Source organism: Homalodisca vitripennis, chromosome 8 (assembly GCF_021130785.1).
Source record: "Homalodisca vitripennis isolate AUS2020 chromosome 8, UT_GWSS_2.1, whole genome shotgun sequence".
In the NCBI taxonomy this organism is placed as follows: Eukaryota; Metazoa; Arthropoda; class Insecta; order Hemiptera; family Cicadellidae; genus Homalodisca; species Homalodisca vitripennis.
This window is the reverse complement of record NC_060214.1, coordinates 39869458-39890597: the sequence shown is the minus strand read 5'-3', so window position 1 is coordinate 39890597 and position 21140 is coordinate 39869458. Positions and strand designations below refer to the sequence as shown.

General features: G+C 31.7%; 1 protein-coding gene across 1 annotated transcript in view; it reads right to left on the bottom strand.

Moving 5' to 3' along the window:
• The window catches only part of LOC124367582 (GTP-binding protein 1), a 60610-nt gene extending 39998 nt beyond the window's left edge, over positions 1–20612 (bottom strand). The window contains 4 exon segments of the mRNA XM_046824537.1: positions 4151–4194; positions 4196–4332; positions 6829–6940; positions 20038–20612. Coding sequence (XP_046680493.1) covers positions 4151–4194; positions 4196–4332; positions 6829–6940; positions 20038–20148 — 404 coding nt within the window. The 5' untranslated portion in view covers positions 20149–20612.
• Between the last annotated feature and the right edge of the window lie 528 nt (positions 20613–21140).

Here is a 21140-nt window from a genome sequence, read left to right as displayed (position 1 = left end):
AAAAAGCAACACCACCGCTGGGGTGTAAAAGTTTGGATGTTGTGCGGACTCTGTTGTCAATTATGTTCTTGCATTTTATGTATACAAAGGAGCTCGTGTCAGTAATGAAGAGAAACACAAGAGCAACAGGAGTTTGGCCTTGGATATGTTGTTGTAAAAAAACTCATGACAATAGGTAATTATTTGAATAAAGGGTTTCATATCTTTACAGACAACTTTTTCGCATCCATATCATTGGCAGAAAAACTGTGTAATCTTGGAATTTATTACACCTCAACCATTAGAATGAATAGGAAAGGGATCCCTGATGGTCTCAAATCAAAATTTGCTGTTGGTGTCACAACATTTTTCAAAAATGGTTACATGCTTTTATGTGGACACCGAGATAAAAAGAGTCAAAAGAAAGCAGGTATTATTGCTTTCAACGTCATCAAAAGCAACCACGACTGAAGTGAGGCGGAAAGTGAGATACCAGAGAGAAGAGGAAATCATTCAAAAGCCAGATGTAATACTTGAGTACAACAAGTACATGGGAGGAATTGATGTTTCTGATATGATGGTTTATGCATATTTAGATGAACGTCGAACAGTCAAGCTATGGAAGAAAGTGGTTTTTAGTATAATGGGAAGAATGATTCTCAACTCTTACATTCTATATAAGGACAATGTGAAACCAGGAAAACCCATGTCGCGTCTATAATATACCGAGGCAATTGTCCATGAGCTTGGAAATGAGTGGCTGCTTCATAAAAGTGCGATGAATCCTGGTCCTATCAATCAGCCAACAAGACCATTATTTGGAATAAAAAAATTACCAGGAAGGATGCAGACTATGTAAGGCATGCAGTACAGAAAGGAGCAAACGGCGATCAGTGTTTGTTTGCGTGAAGTGTGACAAAGGACTGCACCCTAAGTGTATCCAGCGTCACACTTGTGAACAATGAACCTGAGTCACATTATGTGCAGTGTAAATATGTAAATATCGTTATTGTACTTTTTATTTGAGTAATTTAATGTTTATGAACAGTAACTTCACAGTGTAATCCAACAGTATGCATCCAGTGGTCATTCAATAAGAAAGGGTAAGCCAAATTACTTCACTTTTTTATAGTTTTATTACTGAATAAAACAATTATTTAGGTAAAAAAAACTGTTAACTGTGCTTGAATTTCTTCTTTTATAAATAATAATAAAGTTAGTAAAGTATTTATGCTAATAATAGTAAGTGTATTGAATTTTCTCTTAAGCATTTCAAACATTACATGTAGGGCAAAATTTGGCGCGGACCACATATTTTATATTTCATCCACACTTCTTATTTGTTTTGTAAAAATAAAATAAAATATATGGAATTTGTTTGCTTTTTAGTTGCTCTTTCCGATGGTAGCATCAGAAAAATAATATAAAATTGTTTACATACTAAAATTTTAGTCCAAAAGTAATAAAATAAAATAAATTTTTATACAAAAAATTTACAATTTATTTTATAACAATCCAAATATATAAAAATGTATTTTTTTTTGTATTTATTTCCGTTTATTGGTTATTTATCTTCAATACAAAAAAACAAGTAACAAGATATGACATCAAATAAGGAAGTAGTAAAGAATTTACTAAAACTCTGCATTTATGCACTAAAATGCTTAGCACTCTTGGGTAAGGCAATGCGCCAGACCCCTTAGCACTAAAAGGGTTAAAACCAAAACTCTACACAGAAATAAAATATATTATGTGTCATTTATGTTTAAGTTTGGTAACAGAACTTAAAATCTTTTGGTATTATATAGCTGCACTATCTAGGCTAGTTAAAGATAGTGCCGACTATATCCAAAATATTGAGAGAAAAAACTCTAAAAAGTAGGTGTTTTTATTTCTTCAAGTTTTAACTTAAACTTGAAGAAAAAATATAATATATTAGAACTTTTAAAAGTGATAAGTGAATGGGTATTTTGAAAACAGCAAGACAACACTGGTTATTACTGACAGACAGTTTGTGGTAGTAGTTTAAAAGTTGTTGAACACTACAAATATGAATAAAACAACGTGAAGAATATGTAAAATATTTTTAACACTTTCACTGCCAACGTTCATATGCGATCCTGCTGGGTGATATATTGATTTCAGAATAACATATTCGTTGTGAAAGCACTCTATGTCAAATCGCCCATAGCTACTATTGTACATACGATTAAACCTTTGATTGTTGACGTTTGATGAGAGATCCTGCTGGGTGATATATTGATTTCAGAATAACATATTCGTTGTGAAAGCACTCTATGTCAAATCGCCCATAGCTACTATTGTACATACGATTAAACCTTTGATTGTTGACGTTTGATGAGAGATCCTGCTGGGTGATATATTGATTTCAGAATAACATATTCGTTGTGAAAGCACTCTATGTCAAATCGCCCATAGCTACTATTGTACATACGATTAAACCTTTGATTGTTGACGTTTGATGAGAGATCCTGCTGGGTGATATATTGATTTCAGAATAACATATTCGTTGTGAAAGCACTCTATGTCAAATCGCCCATAGCTACTATTGTACATACGATTAAACCTTTGATTGTTGACGTTTGATGAGAGATCCTGCTGGGTGATATATTGATTTCAGAATAACATATTCGTTGTGAAAGCACTCTATGTCAAATCGCCCATAGCTACTATTGTACATACGATTAAACCTTTGATTGTTGACGTTTGATGAGAGATCCTGCTGGGTGATATATTGATTTCAGAATAACATATTCGTTGTGAAAGCACTCTATGTCAAAATCGCCCATAGCTACTATTGTACATACGATTAAACCTTTGATTGTTGACGTTTGATGAGAGATCCTGCTGGGTGATATATTGATTTCAGAATAACATATTCGTTGTGAAAGCACTCTATGTCAAATCGCCCATAGCTACTATTGTACATACGATTAAACCTTTGATTGTTGACGTTTTGATGAGAGATCCTGCTGGGTGATATATTGATTTCAGAATAACATATTCGTTGTGAAAGCACTCTATGTCAAATCGCCCATAGCTACTATTGTACATACGATTAAACCTTTGATTGTTGACGTTTGATGAGAGATCCTGCTGGGTGATATATTGATTTCAGAATAACATATTCGTTGTGAAAGCACTCTATGTCAAATCGCCCATAGCTACTATTGTACATACGATTAAACCTTTTATTGTTGACATTTGATGAGAGATCCTGCTGGGTGATATATTGATTTCAGAATAACATATTCGTTGTGAAAGCACTCTATGTCAAATCGCCCATAGCTACTATTGTACATACGATTAAACCTTTTATTGTTGACATTTGATGAGAGATCCTGCTGGGTGATATATTGATTTCAGAATAACATATTCGTTGTGAAAGCACTCTATGTCAAATCGCCCATAGCTACTATTGTACATACCATTAAACCTTTTATTGTTGACGTTTGATGAGAGATCCTGCTGGGTGATATATTGATTTCAGAATAACATATTCGTTGTGAAAGCACTCTATGTCAAATCGCCCATAGCTACTATTGTACATACGATTAAACCTTTTATTGTTGACGTTTGATGAGAGATCCTGCTGGGTGATATATTGATTTCAGAATAACATATTCGTTGTGAAAGCACTCTATGTCAAATCGCCCATAGCTACTATTGTACATACCATTAAAACCTTTTATTGTTGACGTTTGATGAGAGATCCTGCTGGGTGATATATTGATTTCAGAATAACATATTCGTTGTGAAAGCACTCTATGTCAAATCGCCCATAGCTACTATTGTACATACCATTAAACCTTTTATTGTTGGCGTTTGATGAGAGATCCTGCTGGATGTAACTGTCCTGTTTTACCAATACCGTATGTGGCTGTGGAAGGATAAATGATCAAACAACAAACATTGTACCACTTGTCACTGATTGTCTCTATAGAAGCATTGTGCCTGAGTTTGTCAGTGATGTCACTATTTCTAGCATAGCCTAATAGCCAATCTTAATACAATCTTGATTCAACGAGGCTTAACTTGAGCCTAAAACAAAAAAGATCCTAACGGCGTCCCTTCTTCATACACGTAGTGTTGTTCACTTTCTAGGACATATATCTAGAAAAATTAAAATATAAATAGTTTACATACAAACCTTATCTCCAAGAAGTCCTGCTGTACCACCCTTTTCCTGACGAGGGTACTGTCCAGTCAGACCGTACTCTCCTTTGCTTTGCCTCAGCAATACACAGTCAGCATCCAGTGTTGCAGCCAAGGACTGCAGTGTTGCCACCGCCGCAGCATACTCATCCTCCTTCAGACCACTCTCACCTTCATCTGAGAAACACAGGACTTTGTATAATATTTAACATAATATTGTAAATGGATGGTCTGTACACGATAATTGGCTGAGCGTTAGCGAAGCCCATCATTTGTGGGGCTGAAATATTGTCATTTCTGTCTGCTTGTCTGTCCGCATGATATTTAAAAAACAAACAGACCTATAGACTTGAAACTTTGAAAAATGCTTCATTTTAGGTAGGCCAAAACTAAGTTCGATGATGGTGCATCCCACCCCATGAGATTTGGCTGAGTGTTAACAAATATGTTTACATTAGTCTTATGGGAATCATGATGGCAATAAGATAATATTGGAGACTGAATAAATCTGTAAACAAGATGAGTCAAATCATATGAGATTTTAATATGTGACATATTAACACATGCAGCTTAGTCATAGAGTAAAAAAATAGAATAGAGTGGAAAGTCAATGTTAAAAGTTGGTGATACGAAGATACAAGAGTAGGTATTATCGTATGATTTATGCACAATCTTGAGTTGTATTGCCCTTCCTACCTCACTGGAACTATTACTATTTAAATACTGCTATGAAACCTAACTCGATAAACAAAAACATGAATTTACCATGTGACAAAATATCTCAAGAAAAATGATTGGTCTACTTTAAATGTCATATGAAACTTCATTTCTACATATAGACAAGAGCGAGTTCTATGATGGTTGCCTGTCCAAAAATGGAATTTGGATGAGCGTTACTGAAGTCTATCACTCAATAGACTGACAGAATTTTGCTTCTGCCGGGGGATAACAAAATGTCTTTTTTGTATAATACCTGCCTGTCTATTTGTGTGCAGGACATCTTGAGAATCAAATGAGCCTGTTAGGCGAGACATGGTGCGGTGTACTCCTACCTTATATTAAAAATAAAATGTGGTGTTTAAAACTGCCTTTGCCTCAAAGATCAAAACATGGCCAGTTTGGTGCATACATTATGGATTTCAGGAAAGCAATGACAGTTTATTGATTAATAGATGTTGTAACTGCAGTGAAACATGCCTCGATCTCTATAAACTCAATGAGCAATTTTAACACTTGAAAGCCCAACTCAAATTAAAACTACAGTATCGGATAACAAAGAATTATACGATACAACAACTGAAAATATAACAACAATATTTTCAGCAAATTTTGAAATTGAAAAAAAAAAACTAAATATTACACAGTTTGGGTTATAAAAAAAACTCTTCCTACGAGTAAAGGGTTTTTTTTATATGTCAAGTGTGAAATCTATTTTTTAATATGATTTCTGGAGTACAACTAAGAAATATTATTTGATACTTAGATTTATAATGATAAGTTTGAAATGCACAGTTGAAGTTAAAAAATATTAAATGTTTAACCCTTCCAACGCGGCTAACGCCTAAAGACGCGGAACTGCCGATGCTTTAAACGCGGATTACGTCTACAAACGCAAAAGCTTTACTTATGAAATGGTGAAGAATTAGTTGTTAAAACTTCCGTAAGAGAGCAGATCGATGTTCCTTTCGACTGTCGGGACTAGACAAAACGCTTTGTCACCGTTGGTGGACTTTGTAACGGTATCTACTCGGGTTGAAAGCAATTGCCGCCATTTTTTGTATGGCCTGTGACGCGGCATACGCCTACAGACGCGTTCGTTTCATCCAGCTGTTTAACTACGTGTGTGTTGGTGGTATGTTGGTTAAATTGTTAAACAAAGTGTTTTGAATCAGTCCGTTGTAATTCTTATACAATTCTTATAAAATTGTTTTTACTAACATTTAGTATAATTTTTTGTTATAATGGCTAATCCAGATGATCCAAGTTTTGACAAATGAGCGCATTTTTGGTATATTATGTGTAATATTTTTTCAATTATTTGTTTTGTATTTTATACCAGTTTCACCATACAAGTCCAGTTTATTTATTCTAAAATAAATAAGGTTTATAAGTACAATATTTGTTTCATTTCCCTTGTAGGCTATCTATAAATAAGTTTGTGTTGAATTTCACATTATTACATTTCAAAATCTTATACTGAACTTATTTATTTTATGTACTAATTATACAGGAACTTCAGTTACAATTTACTCATTATAAATAACCTGTATAAATGTAATGTAATCTGTCAAATAGTGTTGCTATGTACATTATCCTGCAATGCAATTTATTCAAAATTTCAAATATTTTCGTGTGTATAAAATTTTCAAAAATATGTAATATTACATGTTTATTATTTTTTCTTATTAAGGTAATACCAAGGTATATGAAACAAAAATTAGCATTGGGAAATTAAAAAAAAAATATTTTTTTATGTCTTAGCGTTTGACAGTAATTTAGATTAGCGCTAATTAGGGTTAATCCAAATCGATTATTAAGAACCAGTACTTTAACTATACGTGAAGTGAATGGTAGTATAACTCTAAAAAAATAAAGTCTGCTCTCTTTTTTGCATACTTCTTTTACAACATTGTGGAAACATTTTCCAATGTTAGTATAGTAACATATGCTTACCAATCCCAACACCAATATCGAATATGGTCTCTCCTCTTCCATCCTCAATCCTCTCCTTTATTTTCTTCTGTAGCAAGTCATACTGTTCTTCGTTGGGACTGACCAGAGATGTCTGCAACAATTTGGAACAATGAGAAGCTAACTCGATAATAATAACAAATCAATACATTTTGTAGTTCAGAAGCGCCAATGTGACTAGAACAAATTCTCAATCATAGACTAATAAGCTAAGTACAGTGGCTTTAATGTTAGATTGTGCAATTCAATCAGTTTCTTGAAATATAATTTTTCACTTGATGCTTTACCTTAAAAGGACTGTGTTAAAGTTGTTTTAAATTCATGAGACCATAACCCACAAGTTTTAAAGCATGAAGTATCTTGTTTTAAATAGCCTTTCAAGTTTCTTAATGAAAGCTCTTTTAATGAATAAAACAAGTTAAGTTTTTTTTGTAAAAAATGTATTTCTTTGGAAGAGTTTTTTAATGTACGAGGTATGTCTAAAAAGTATTCGACCGCAGACCAGTAGGCGGCCGCGGCATAACCGACCGGCACGAACCGGTTATTGGAGGGGAGGGGCGAGCCTACTCCTTCCCATATTAGGCATTGAATACGATTCGGTCACTCAGTGAGTCACAGCGCTCTGTTCCTTACAGTTCTGCTGTGTGTCGCATTTAAATATTACTGAACGTGTTGAGCAGCGCATTTGCATTAAATTTTGCCAAAAACTTGGCCATTCAGCATCAGAGACAATTACTATGATTCACAAAGTTTATGGTGACATTTCTACGGGCGATACACAAATAAACGAGTGGTTTAGGCAGTTTAAAAATTGCCGCATATCAGTGGAGAGTGATGACCGATCTGGCAGGCCTTCAACGGCCTTCAACGCTGAAAATGTTGAATGTGTTCGTGCAGCAATTAATGAAAACCGTCGATTGACTGTCCGAGAGCTGGAAGAAGATTTAGGAATACCAAAATCGTCAGTTTGTAACATTTTACACGAAGATTTAAAAATGAACCGTGTTTCGGCAAAATTTGTTTCTCGGTTGCTGACAGAAGACCAAAAGAACTGTCGACTTGAAATCGCACAAGACAATCTGGATTTGATAAAAAGTGACCCAGGGCTATTTAAAAAAGTTATTACTGGTGATGAGTCATGGGTTTATGGCTACGACCCTGAAACAAAGGCTCAATCTTCACAGTGGAAAACTCGCGAAGAGCAACGGCAAAGACAAAGTCGAAGCAATGTCAAGACAATGCTGACAGTTTTTTTGACCAGGACGATGTTGTTCATGAAGAATATGCTCCAAGAGGCCAGATAGTGAATAAGGAGTATTATCTTGAGGTCCTAAGGCGGCTACGAGATGCAGTGCAAAGGAAATGACCTGAACTGTGGACAAGCCGTGACTGGATCCTGCTCCACGACTAAGCGCCAGCTCATTCCTCAAATCTTATTCAGCGTTTTTTGGTCAAACACGACATCAACCAACTACGATAGCCTCCCTACAGTCCTGACATAGCTCCTTGTAACTTCCGAAATTAAAAATTCCTTTGAAAGGAAAAAGATTTGACGATGTTGAACAAATAAAACAAAATGAGATGAGGGACCTGTAAGCCATTCCACAAAATGAATTTAAGGAGTGTTTCCGGAAGTGGGAGGAGCGTTGGAATAAGGTAGTGGCTTGTGGAGGGGAGTACTTTGAAGGGGATCAGATTGCCGTTGCCACCGAGTAACGTCAGTTCATGCCAGACGTCAAGGTCGGATACTTTTTGGACACACCTCGTAAGTCAAAGTGATTGACTAACAAGACTAGTGTTTAATTAACACTTACTTGTCTGGATAGTCTGACATAATTTTGATAAATAATTGTATATCATGTAATAATTTTTTAGTTCATTATTATTTAGTTTTGAAATATTTTATTGCTAAATTCTTGTTACATGTTCCTTTTTAACATTTGGTATTAACACTGTATATTTTTATTGTTGTAGATTTTTTATTGTTAAATCTTAAATCCAGGGTGGCCACTCAAAAACTCTTATCTTATTCCCGGTCGAAAATCTCCAATTCTCTAGCCTATCAAACCAAATAGACAACTGTAATACTGTATTTAACCCTTACGCCAAGTGCAACGATGACAGTTTATGTCACTAGCAGTATTTGAAAGAAATGCCACAAAAGCTGTGGTACTCCACCATTTCGTCGCTATCGACATGCGAGAAATTCTGTGATTTTATCACTAACACCTATTTAAAGCTCCTTAGTTTTTTCGATGTGTCGGCATAACATTGTGTATACATTCTTGAAGCTCTTGTCTTATTGGAAATTATATATTAATTTAAACAAACTCTCCAATAATATAAAATTTTTATTTTTGTGAGGCCTTTCGTACTCAATGAGTACATCTTCGGACTCACACAAATGAATAAAAGTAATAATAACAATAGTAACATAAACAATTTTGTACTAAATAAAAACATATGTCATTAAAAATACAAAGAGGTCATATTCTATGACAGCACAGTATGTTATATGTATATATATAAATAAAGTTTATATTTAGTTAAATCAAATAAAGTAACGGTGAATTTTGAAAAGACCCAGGTTATTTGTATAAAACAGAGAGCTAAGGAACATAGGGCATGTTTAAAATACCAACAGGAAGAAAGATCAGCCATGGCAAAACATGCACTTCAAACTGTGACACTCTTTTTCAAATGCAAAATTATTAAAAGAAGTACAAAATAAAAAATTCCTTAATGTATATGAAACAATTTTTATAAAAATGAACCAAAATAATCTGGTAAACAACGAACCAATATAGCAGATCAAAGGTCTAGTGGTGGAGACGAACTTTTGGTACGAGACAATGATATCGCTGGTACACAAGGTCAATTCAGTACAATCAACAAATAAACCAAATAATTTCATCTGAACTCTACTTAATTAATTTATATCTTTTTTGGAAGAGGGTGAAGCCCAAGGATACCAAGCTACTTCAAAAGAATTTGCAAAGATGCAGGGAAATTAATATATTTAAAATTACAAGTCATATCTCCTTTTAACCCTTCCAGGGTCAACTTACTGTAGCCTTAGATTGCCTATTTTCATGTGGTGGGGTAAAAAAACAATTTTTTTTTACCAAAACTGTTCAATTTGATTTTAAATTGCTTACCTGTCATGGAAAAATGGAAATCTATCCATAAATAATTTATCCCACCTTTTTTGTGTGATAGACCAGTATGCGTATATAAGCGTCATCGACCCTTCCACGAATTGACATGCGTATATAAATATAATTGATGTTTAGGTTTAGCGTAATAAAAACATTTTATGATTAAAAATAAGTATGTATTACATGATTAGGGTTAACATACAAAACAAATAAAGTAAAAACTAACCATATAACAAAGGAGATTGATCACTGTCCATTCACATAGTCCTCCATGTTATGATAAGCTTCGAAACAGCTGTCTGGGTGAAGGAACGGTTTGTTGACACATGTTTTACAAAAAATAGATTGTTTCTTTTTGGAGATATTTTTTGTAGCAGACATGGCATCGATTACCCTTTGCGTCTCTTCCCATGAGATGAAGTTTTCCGTCTAGCTGTGGTACGCGGGGTGCAGAGCGAATGAGAAAGAAAGAGGCAGGCAGCCGACAATGACCTTGACTTGCCGCTAAAGCCCCCCCCCCCCAAGCAGCTCAAGCCACTCCGGCACCCCCTCCCCCCAGTCATACTGTTGCCAAACTACTTTATAATGTTCCCAATTAGCTGGAATAGCTGACAACTGCAAACAATAAGGATATTCGTAAACATGATTATGCGTATATACACACATTTGACACTTGGCCAAAATAAGTGTATGCGTAAATATACGCGTATGGCCCCCGGGAAATGTTAAGTTAGGCGTATATAACCGTCATTGACCCGGGAAGGGTTAAGTAATAGAAATGGTAGGTTCCAGAATACATTACATTTACGTAAAAATTTATGGATGTATATTTAGAGAGATTATATTTATTTACAAGTACGACTTACAGATAAAATACAAATTAGTGATTGTCTGTTTACTACTGAGGAGCTAAAGTCTGCGCATAGAACCAGCCGACACCCTAGCCTATAGAAAAATATAGACACATAAAATCGAACTTCAATTCAAATATTATAAATCACGTTATTGTGTTACATATATTTCTAAATAGTTTTATACACAAAGAACTACAAAAACCTATTTCACCAATCAGTAATATGCGTACTGCCGATCGTTTTTATTCATGAATAGACAGAACAGACTGTTAATAATGCGCCAAAATGAATATAAAAAATACTAATTATAGCTAAACTATTATTTGTTAACTTACAGTTGTTTGTTACTTTTGTTATCTATCTATATTTTTTCATACCGAAAGTACAAAAATAAAACTTATTTTTGGATTCAAGATTCAGCTTCTCCATATCAGTAATGTTGTGAAATAAGTAATTTTTTAAGCGTATTTAAGCACTTCTGTTGGTATCAGAATCGAGTGAAAATAGCCGCAGTTTCAAGTATCGGAAACGATCCATCCTTAGTAAAATTTCCATGGACATTATTAAAACTGCACGCATGTTTCCCAGGGTAAGAAATTTATACATAATGCACGCTTTTCCAGATTGCCATCGTTGATGGTAGCCCTGGTTAGAGTCCCGCGAAAGTACCGTGGCTCTCAATATATATCCCACTGACGGCGAAAAACATGAAGAATGCATCAGAATGTTATCTGCTATGGAAGTTACCAAAGTGCGTTTAGTTTGCGATCTGTAAAATAAGTATCTAGATACCAGTACAGAACAGTACCTTCTATATTTGCACTCAGATAACGACCACAATTAATGTTATCAATCACTGGGTCTTAAATATTTTATGTTAGCCTTTAAATAATGCAAGAATATAATCGCCCCATCACAACAACACAACTAAATAAACGCATGAAAGGCTGTGGTTCGTCAAATTGTGTTCGTTAGACTATAGTCAAGGAATGACATGACATAAGGCTCCTCATGCACGTTTGACTATTTGGTTTGAACAGTTCAAATCGTCTGAACAATCGTAAAGTGTGCGGAGAAGGTGTTCCGGTAAATAGTTGACCGGAGAACTGACGGGATTTCCAGCCGTCATCCAACCAATATCAGTCACTTTGACGAAAACTGATGAGTGTGGTTGATTCGATCGGCTGGACGTCTGCCCCGTCTGTAGACTGGCAACAATATGAAGTTGAGTTTACACTGGCAAGTAAAGTTGTGAGAGAATTTACACAATTACTGTAGCATAATGTGAACAAGATAAACAATTTTACTCATGAGAACTGTCGCAAGTACTTGGTACAGTTGTACCGTTGGTTGTTCTGGGAGTCAATACGAAGTCAGTGATGTCTCGGCAATGTTTATAATTTAAATTTTAATAGTCGAGTACTTGCAAACAACTGTTCGACACTGGTTGCGGCAACACTTGCGAGAGCTCTTACGCCAATTTGGACTATCAATTTTTATTAGCCGGCGACAAAACTTGTGTAAATTTTTGCCGGTGTAAACTCAGTTCAGTCGAGATTTGGATGTGACTGTGATATCAAAACATAACATCACTTTTTTTTAACCTATGTAATTTTGATGACAATCGGAATGTGTGCGAGGAGCAATTTATTCATAGACCAACCGAGTAATACTTAAAAGTACAATAACCATTGTTGTATCGCGGTCACTACCGCTTTACAGCTTAAAGTGTACACCCGTTTAGTGCTAAAGTCCGAAACAATTAATCGGTTGATTTCAATTGTCCAATGCATTGTTACGATTTTGGGTGGGGGGAGGAGGCTTACCCGACACAGGAGTAGAACTAACCAAGATAAACTCCACTACACTAGTGAAGGTAACCTTACATCAACCAGCGTCAGATGGAGCTCACAATCATTAAAATACAAATTTTAATAAGATTTACTATCTTATATTAAACTATCTTATGAAAGTAAGTTATTATAATCAACTATTTCTTAATAGAAAGAAATAAAGAATTTATATTTTTTCTTAGGTACTATTTCTGAAACTCATACATTACTTTTTCTCTAATAAAGAAATATTGTGATTGAACTGATGCAATAATGCTGTAAAGGGAAACTCTATTGGTTACAAACACTGTAGATCGCTTGATACTACTACACAAACTAGAAATGTTTATATACATAGTAAAAAAAAACTAGGTATTGAAGTAAATTATGAAAGTAAGTTATTATAATAAACTATTTCTTAATAGAAAGAAATAAAGAATTTATATTTTTTAAGGCAGTATTTCTATGTGGTAATAGACAAACTAATATTGATTTTTCTATATGTATCAAGTAAAGTTATTTTTTGAAATTGTTTTGAATTTTTAGGGCTATTTCGATAAAAAAAGAATAATTTTTGTGTCTAACAAGTAATTTAAGATATGAATCATGAAAATGAGTTTTTAACAATACTGAATACTTCACAAATACTTCTAACCTATTGCATAAAGAAGATTAGTTTTGTTTATAATCTAACAACTATGGCCATATTAGGTTACATTATAAATTAAACTCAAAAGTGTGCTACACAATTTTAATAAGATTTACTATCTTGGAGATGTTTATATATTTTATTTTAAGTAAAACAACTAGGTATTGAAGTAAATTATGAAAGTAAGTTATTATAATCAACTATTTCTTAATAGAAAGAAATAAAAAATTTATATTTTTCCATAGGTGGTACTATATCAGAAACTCGTACATTATTGTACTTCTCTTAAATAAAGAAATATTGTGATTGAACTGATGCAATAATGCTGTAAGGGGATCAACAGCATTATCTATTGGTGCAAACAACACTATAGACTGTTGGATACTACACAAACTAGAAATGTTTATATATTTTAAGAATAAAACTAGCTATTGAAATAAAATATGTAAGTAAGTTAATACAACTAATTATTTCTTAATAGAAGGAAATAAAGGATATATGCTTTTCCATAAGTAATATTTTAGATGCTACATAAACTAAATGATTATATTTTTTAAGTCAAAATCTATCTATTGAAGTAAAATATGAGTTCTTATAAACAATTATTTCTTAATAGAAGGAAATAAAGGATATATGCTTTTCCATAAGTAATATTTTAGATGCTACATAAACTAGAAATGTTTATATATTTTAAGTAAAAATCTATCTATTGAAGTAAAATCTTACATATTTTCTTATGTACTATTTCAGAAACTCATACATTAATTTTTTTTCTAATAAGGAAATATTGTGATTGCACTGATGCAATAATGCCGCAAGTGGAAACTCTATTGGTGCAAACAACACTATAGATTGCTGGATACTACACAAACTAGAAATGTTTATATGTATTTAAAGTAAACAAAACAAGCTATTTGTAATATACTACTACTATACTTTAAATAAATGGTTAAACTTGATTTGTATTCTGATGATTAGAGCTAGAAATAACAAATAACTCAGTATGATACAAATGTGAACTTTAATGATGATAAATTGACATACAGGTTTGAATTTTGAAACAAGATGGAGGATACAATAATGGTAAATTTTTAAAAATACAGTTCTTAAATTTTAGGGCAGGGTGGTCGTGCTGGCTTAATGAAATAGAAATATTAGGTATTGTTTTTAATAAAAGATTGTAATTTGAAAAATAATTTTGTTAAATTTTAATTATATTAATTTTGAATTGTTAGCCAAATCGAATGTTCCTGGGTTTTATGTTCTTCCAATGGATCACTGTTAAATTTAAAAAGAACTTTCTCACCCAATGTCTGTCTTCTGCTTCTCTGTACTTCAGTGATAATATGAATTTAATAAATTAACCTTTCTTTTGAACCAAATACTGCTGAATATAAATGTAACCAATTTCTTTATTTAAATAATAATAATCTTGCTTCACTTCTTCTATATCCATCTCTCCTCTAAACTTTTAAACCTCTGCTCTCTTCACTCAACAATAATCCCTGCACACTGTATCACTGACTTTAGTTTACTTTATAACTTTTGAGATTTATATGTAATAAGATGAATTTTGATTAATTTTTATATATTTAATTTTGTATTTATTATTGTTTTTATTAAAATTTGAGACAATTTATAAATAATTATTCCTTAATTATTTAATTATTATTACTAATAAATTTCTAAATTAAATTAAGTATTGAAATGAATGTGAGATGGGTGTATGAAATGAGTCATTAAATATAGAAGTAAATTATGAAAGTAAGTTATTATAATAAAATATTTCTAAATAGAAAGAAATAAAGAATTTATATTTTTCCATAGGTACTATTTCAGAAACTCATACATTATTGTACTTCTTTTAAATAAAGACATATTTTGTTTGAACTGATGCAATAATGCTGTAAGAGGAAACTCTTGGTGAAAACAACACTATAGACTGCTGGATACTACACAAACCAGAAACGTTTATATATTTTAAGTAAAAAAATAGTTATCGAAATAAAATATGTAGGTAAGTTATTATAACAAACTATTTCTTAATAGAAGGAAATAAAGAATTCATATTTTTCAATAGGTACTATTTCAGAAACTCATACATTATTGTACTTCTTTTAAATAAAGAAATATTGTGATTGGACTGATGCAATAATGCTGTAAGGGGAAAATCTATTGGTGCAAACAACACTATAGACTGCTGGATACTACACAAACTAGAACTGTTTATATATTTTAAGTAAAAAACTGGCAATTGAAATAAAATATGAAAGTAAGTTATTATAACAAACTATTTCTTAATAGAAGGAAATAAAGAATTCATATTTTTCAATAGGTACTATTTCAGAAACTCATACATTATTGTACTTCTTTTAAATAAAGAAATATTGTGATTGGACTGATGCAATAATGCTGTAAGGGGAAAATCTATTGGTGCAAACAATAGACTCCTGAATACTACACAAACTAGAACTGTTTATATAATTTAAGTAAAAAACTGGCAATTGAAATATAATATGAAAGTAAGTTATTATAACAAACTATTTCTTAATAGAAGGAAATAAGGAATTCATATTTTTCAATAAGTACTATTTCAGAAACTATACATTATTGTACTTCTTTTAAATAAAGAAATATTTTGATTGAACTGATGCAATAATGCTGGGGAAACTCTTGGTGAAAACAACACTATAGGGTCAATCCATTTCAAAATCACCCAGGTCAATGTTGCTCAACATTTTTAATTTGCCTAATTTTTTTTATTATGAGTTCCCTATGGGTAGACAATCACAAAACACTATTTGAAAAAATTTTACAAGCCATAGTTTTTTCCAGGTGGCCATTTTTAAAATGGCGGTTTTGCAGATTTTAGTAAAATACGCGGTTTGCGAAAAGTTTAATTGCCAAGCTATTTTTAAAGATATCAGAATAATCCAAAAAAACCAGTGTGTTCAGCATAAAATGAACTTCAATTTGACATTATAATAATGTTTCTTCTGTGCAAGAAAGTCAGTCAAAGTTGTTCTGCAAAATCTCGGAAGAAGAAAAATCATCAATTGTTACTTTTTAAGACCATAAAAGTTTAAGAAGGAAAAGAGACTCACTACTAATATTTTATTTCTTTGTTGAAAACTAATATAACTACCTACTGAAAAAGTTTTAGCCCTGAGAATGCTCTCCTTTTTTTTCTAGAGCTTTTCAAAAATGGCCGAAAGCCTAATAATGTCAATTTTCTAGGGTTAATAACTAAAAAGGGACTGAATGAAAATAAATGAAAATTTTACAGAATGTTCTTTATACAAATAGGAATATCTCATAAAAAAATTATAACTGAGACTTAACTACATTTAGAGATATACAGCATTGAATTTCAGTTAAACGCGCTACCCTTTTTCTCGCTTGTGCGGTACCAAGTTAGCAAACAAGATTCAAGATTCAAGATTCAAGATATTTTATTGTCATTAAGCACAATACATATTATGCAATAGACAAAGTCAACATATTATATAGCCTACTTTAATCTAATCTTTAATCTAGGCACAGTTATAGGACAAATACAGTATTGCCAGCTAGAACTAAATAACAATAATATAAATGTGAATAAAAACAATAAAATTACAATTAAATAATTTAAAAATCTATACAATATGTGCTAACAATCCTAATCTTAAATTAACAATGGATTAAAAACTTAATGAGCTAATATCACAGGCTAGGTAATCTTCAACAGTGTAAAAAGCTTTATTTTTCAGCCACTTTGCAATGGAAACTTTAAAATTATTAAGTGTAACATTCCATGCCTTCTCTGGTAATTTATTAAATAATTTTATACTGAAAAATATCTGGCTGTTTTTGGTCTTTTCGAGTCTGACTGGGGGTAGATCGAGTAAATATTTTTTTCTTGTGCAGTGTGTATGAACATCTTGTCTATTTATGAAAACTATTCAAATTTTCTTTTACATCAAGTAATGAGCAGTAGATGTATAAACTTGGCAAGGTCATAATTTGAAATTCTTTGAAAAAATGTGAACAAGATTCTTGTTTAGAAACATTTTTTAAAATCCTAATAGTTTTTTTTTTGCCATAAAAATATTTTTTTGGCACTGGAACTGTTTCCCCAAAGAGTCACACCATACCTCAAGTGTGAGTGGAAAAATGCATAATAAGCAGTTATCAACATCTCCCGAGTAACAGTATTCCTTAGTTTACATAATAGGTATATAACTCTAGATAGTTTAGTACATAAATAATTAACATGATGTTGCCAGCTTAATTTTACTATCTAGGATAACACCAATAACTTAACTTAACAGAATCATTTACTGTATTTAGTATTATTGTGTAGAGATAATGTTAAATATTCAGTTTTATTATGATTCACTGCCAACCCATTTGCTTTTAAACCATTCTAGAGCTAATTTAAATGAACGTTCTTGATCAGATTTTAAGGTTTGTGAGTCTTTATTACAGTTTTAAAAGAGTAGTATCATCCGCGTACAAAACAGAATTACAAGGTAGGCTAGATGAAAAATCATTGATTGCAACAATAACAGAAAAGGTCCCAAAACAGAGCCTTGCGGAACTCCCAATTTCACTGTTCTGAAATTGGACTTGTTCTCCCCCTGGACAACCATCTGTTTCCTGTCAGATAAATAAGATGACAATAATTGTAATGCTTTATGTTTTATGCCATAACTAAACAACTTTTTTAACAACAACTCATGATTAATACAGTCAAACGCTTTACTTAAATCTATCAATGTTGCAGATGATATAATCTTTTTCTCAAAATTATTTAAAATGTTTTCCACAATTTTTCCTATTGCTTTCACAGTGTTTGATTTTTTTATAATAATTTTAAAAATATTCCTCAGGGTACTAAACATATATTTTTACATCATATATTTTATAAAATGTATTTAATAATATTATATTTTAGAACGTAAATTAAAATGCATATACATTTTGACAGTATAACAGATCTAAGCAAATTATTTTTCCTAAATGTGCGCAAGTGGTATTTTGTGGTTATGAGTATTGTTTATTTATACCATTATTTTCTGGTTTTAAATAATTTTTATTGTAAATCCTAAGTAGGTTTAAATAAGGAATATAATTTTTTTTAGCATTAAATATAAGTTTATTGTTAACATAATGATTTAAACAAGCCCTTGTTTGCTAACTTGGTACCGTACAAGCGAGAAAAATGGTAGCGCGTTTAACTGAAATTCAATGCTGTATATCTCTAAATGTAGTTAAGTCTCAGTCATAATTTTTTTATGAGATATTCCTATTTGTATAAAGAACATTCTGTAAAATTTTAATTTATTTTCATTCATTCCCTTTTTAGTTATTAACCCTAGAAAATTGACATTATTAAGCTTTCGGCCATTTTTGAAAAGCTCTAGAAAAAAAAGGAGAGCATTCTCAGGGCTAAAACTTTTTCAGTAGGTAGTTATATTAGTTTTCAACAAAGAAATAAAATATTAGTAGTGAGTCTCTTTTCCTTCTTAAACTTTTATGGTCTTAAAAAGTAACAATTTGATGATTTTCTTCCGAGATTTTTGCAGAACAACTTTGACTGACTTTCTTTGCACAAAAGAAACATTATTAATAATGTCAAATTGAAGTTCATTTTATGCTGAACACACTGGTTTTTGGATTATTCTGATATCTTTAAAAATAGCTTGGCAATTAAACTTTTCGCAAACCGCGTATTTTACTAAAATCTGCAAAACTGCCATTTTAAAATGGCCGCCAGGAAAAAAACTATGGCTTGTAAAATTTTTTCAAATAGTGTTTTATGATTGTCTACCCATAGGGAACTCATAATAAAAAAAAATAAGCAAATTAAAAATGTTGAGCAACAAATTTTATTTTTATTGGGTGATTTGAAATGGATTGACCCTATAGTGCTGGATACTCCACAAACTAGAAATGTTTATATATTTTAAGTGAAAAAAAAAACTATCTATTGAAATAAAATATGAAAGTAAGTTAATATAACTAATTATTTCTTAATAGAAGGAAATAAAGGATTTATACTTTTCCATAAATAATATTTCAGATAAAGATATATTGTGATTGAACTAATGCTTGATAGTATATAAACATTAGAAACCATTTCATCATGCCTGTGATGATGCAATGTTTACTAACAACATGAAATAGACTAAGTTTTACAGAATAAATATTTATGAATTTAACGAAACAAAGTTTTTATGAAAGTATATAACTAATTACATTGTTTAAGATTCTGTTTTAAGTGTATAAAACTTTATTATGATGATTAGTTATAAATTGATTATCCATTTATTAGGCCTATATATTATAAAGACCTAGTTCTATTCAGCTATAAAATCAAACACAATAGATGCAGCCATACCACTCCTTTTTTTAATTTGGTGGGTTATAAAATTAACAATGTTAGGATATCAGACACGGAAAATATTAAGTCCCTTGACTAACCTAACCTATTTATCAACATCTTACAGAAAAACTAAATCCAGTGAAGTAGACAAAAAAACTGAAAATAATAGTTGTGTTAACTCATAAGCTACGTAGAGATTTAAAATAACAATGCTAATGATGATGTATTATGCCAAAAGTATTATAGGCTAGCAACCTAACCTACATCTGACTTTAATAGGCTACAATATGAAGAGTAAACTAAATTTATTATGATTGTACGATATTACCTTTTCCCTAATACTGGAATAATCCACAGGATTTGGCACATTCGCGGGCGAAGAAAACAGATTTTCTGCTGTTTCAGCTGTGTTAGGCGTTTGGTCAACAACGCCAGCCATATTGAAGTAAATCACAACTTACTATTTATTTATATTCCCAGTCAGTTTGCAGTTTGACGTTTGTTCGATTATGAAGATAATATACCTCTGTCCAGTCACATTCAAATAGGGTTAAACATCAACGGTATTTAATTACATTATATTAATATGTATAATATATATCAAAATCAAACCATTGAAAGACTATCCCTCCGAGGAGTATTGAATTGTATAAAATTCTGCCAAGTTTACAAGGAGCTGTGAAAGTCAAACTGTCTATTCACCAAGACAATAACTCAAAACACAGTATTTGACAAAACTATTCAAATTCTTAATAATATTATGACATATTGAGAACAGACACAAAATCAAAACGTCAGTTCTTTGTTTGTAAATAAAGCCGAAACACAGAACTCTCACTCTCTCACTGTACACTTTCGTCTGCTAACGTAACGCCAACCATTGCAAGATTGCATCACAAAATATGACAACCAATCGGTGAGTGGAAGAAAAAGGTATAAGTAAAAGTCGGGAAAAGAGAGAATTCAATGACAAACGAAGTAAAACTTGAGCATAGAGGCAAACATTTCATAAATTATATACATACAAAATATTAATACTTGAAATAAAAGTCGATAGCTTTTGATAGAAAACGTGTTATGCAGACCCGAAGGCAGAAATTAAGACAAATATTTCAATATGTTAAAAAGATGTCCTATTTTACCAGGCGAAGCTAGGGCTAAGAATCCATATCTAACACAACCTGGCACTTAATATTATGTTCACTATTTTTAATTGAGACAACTTGTTAGTATCAACATATACAAGAAAATCAATTGCTTTAGTAAAATAAATAAAAATATTAAAATATACTTCCAAAGCTTATAGAGGTAGCTTGTATGTGTTGTGACTAATTGTGGTGGAAAATATATACATCAGTATTATAATATTTATTCATGGAACTTTGTGAAAGTCTATAAAAAATTTAATTAAGAGGGCTATCCAGAAAGTAA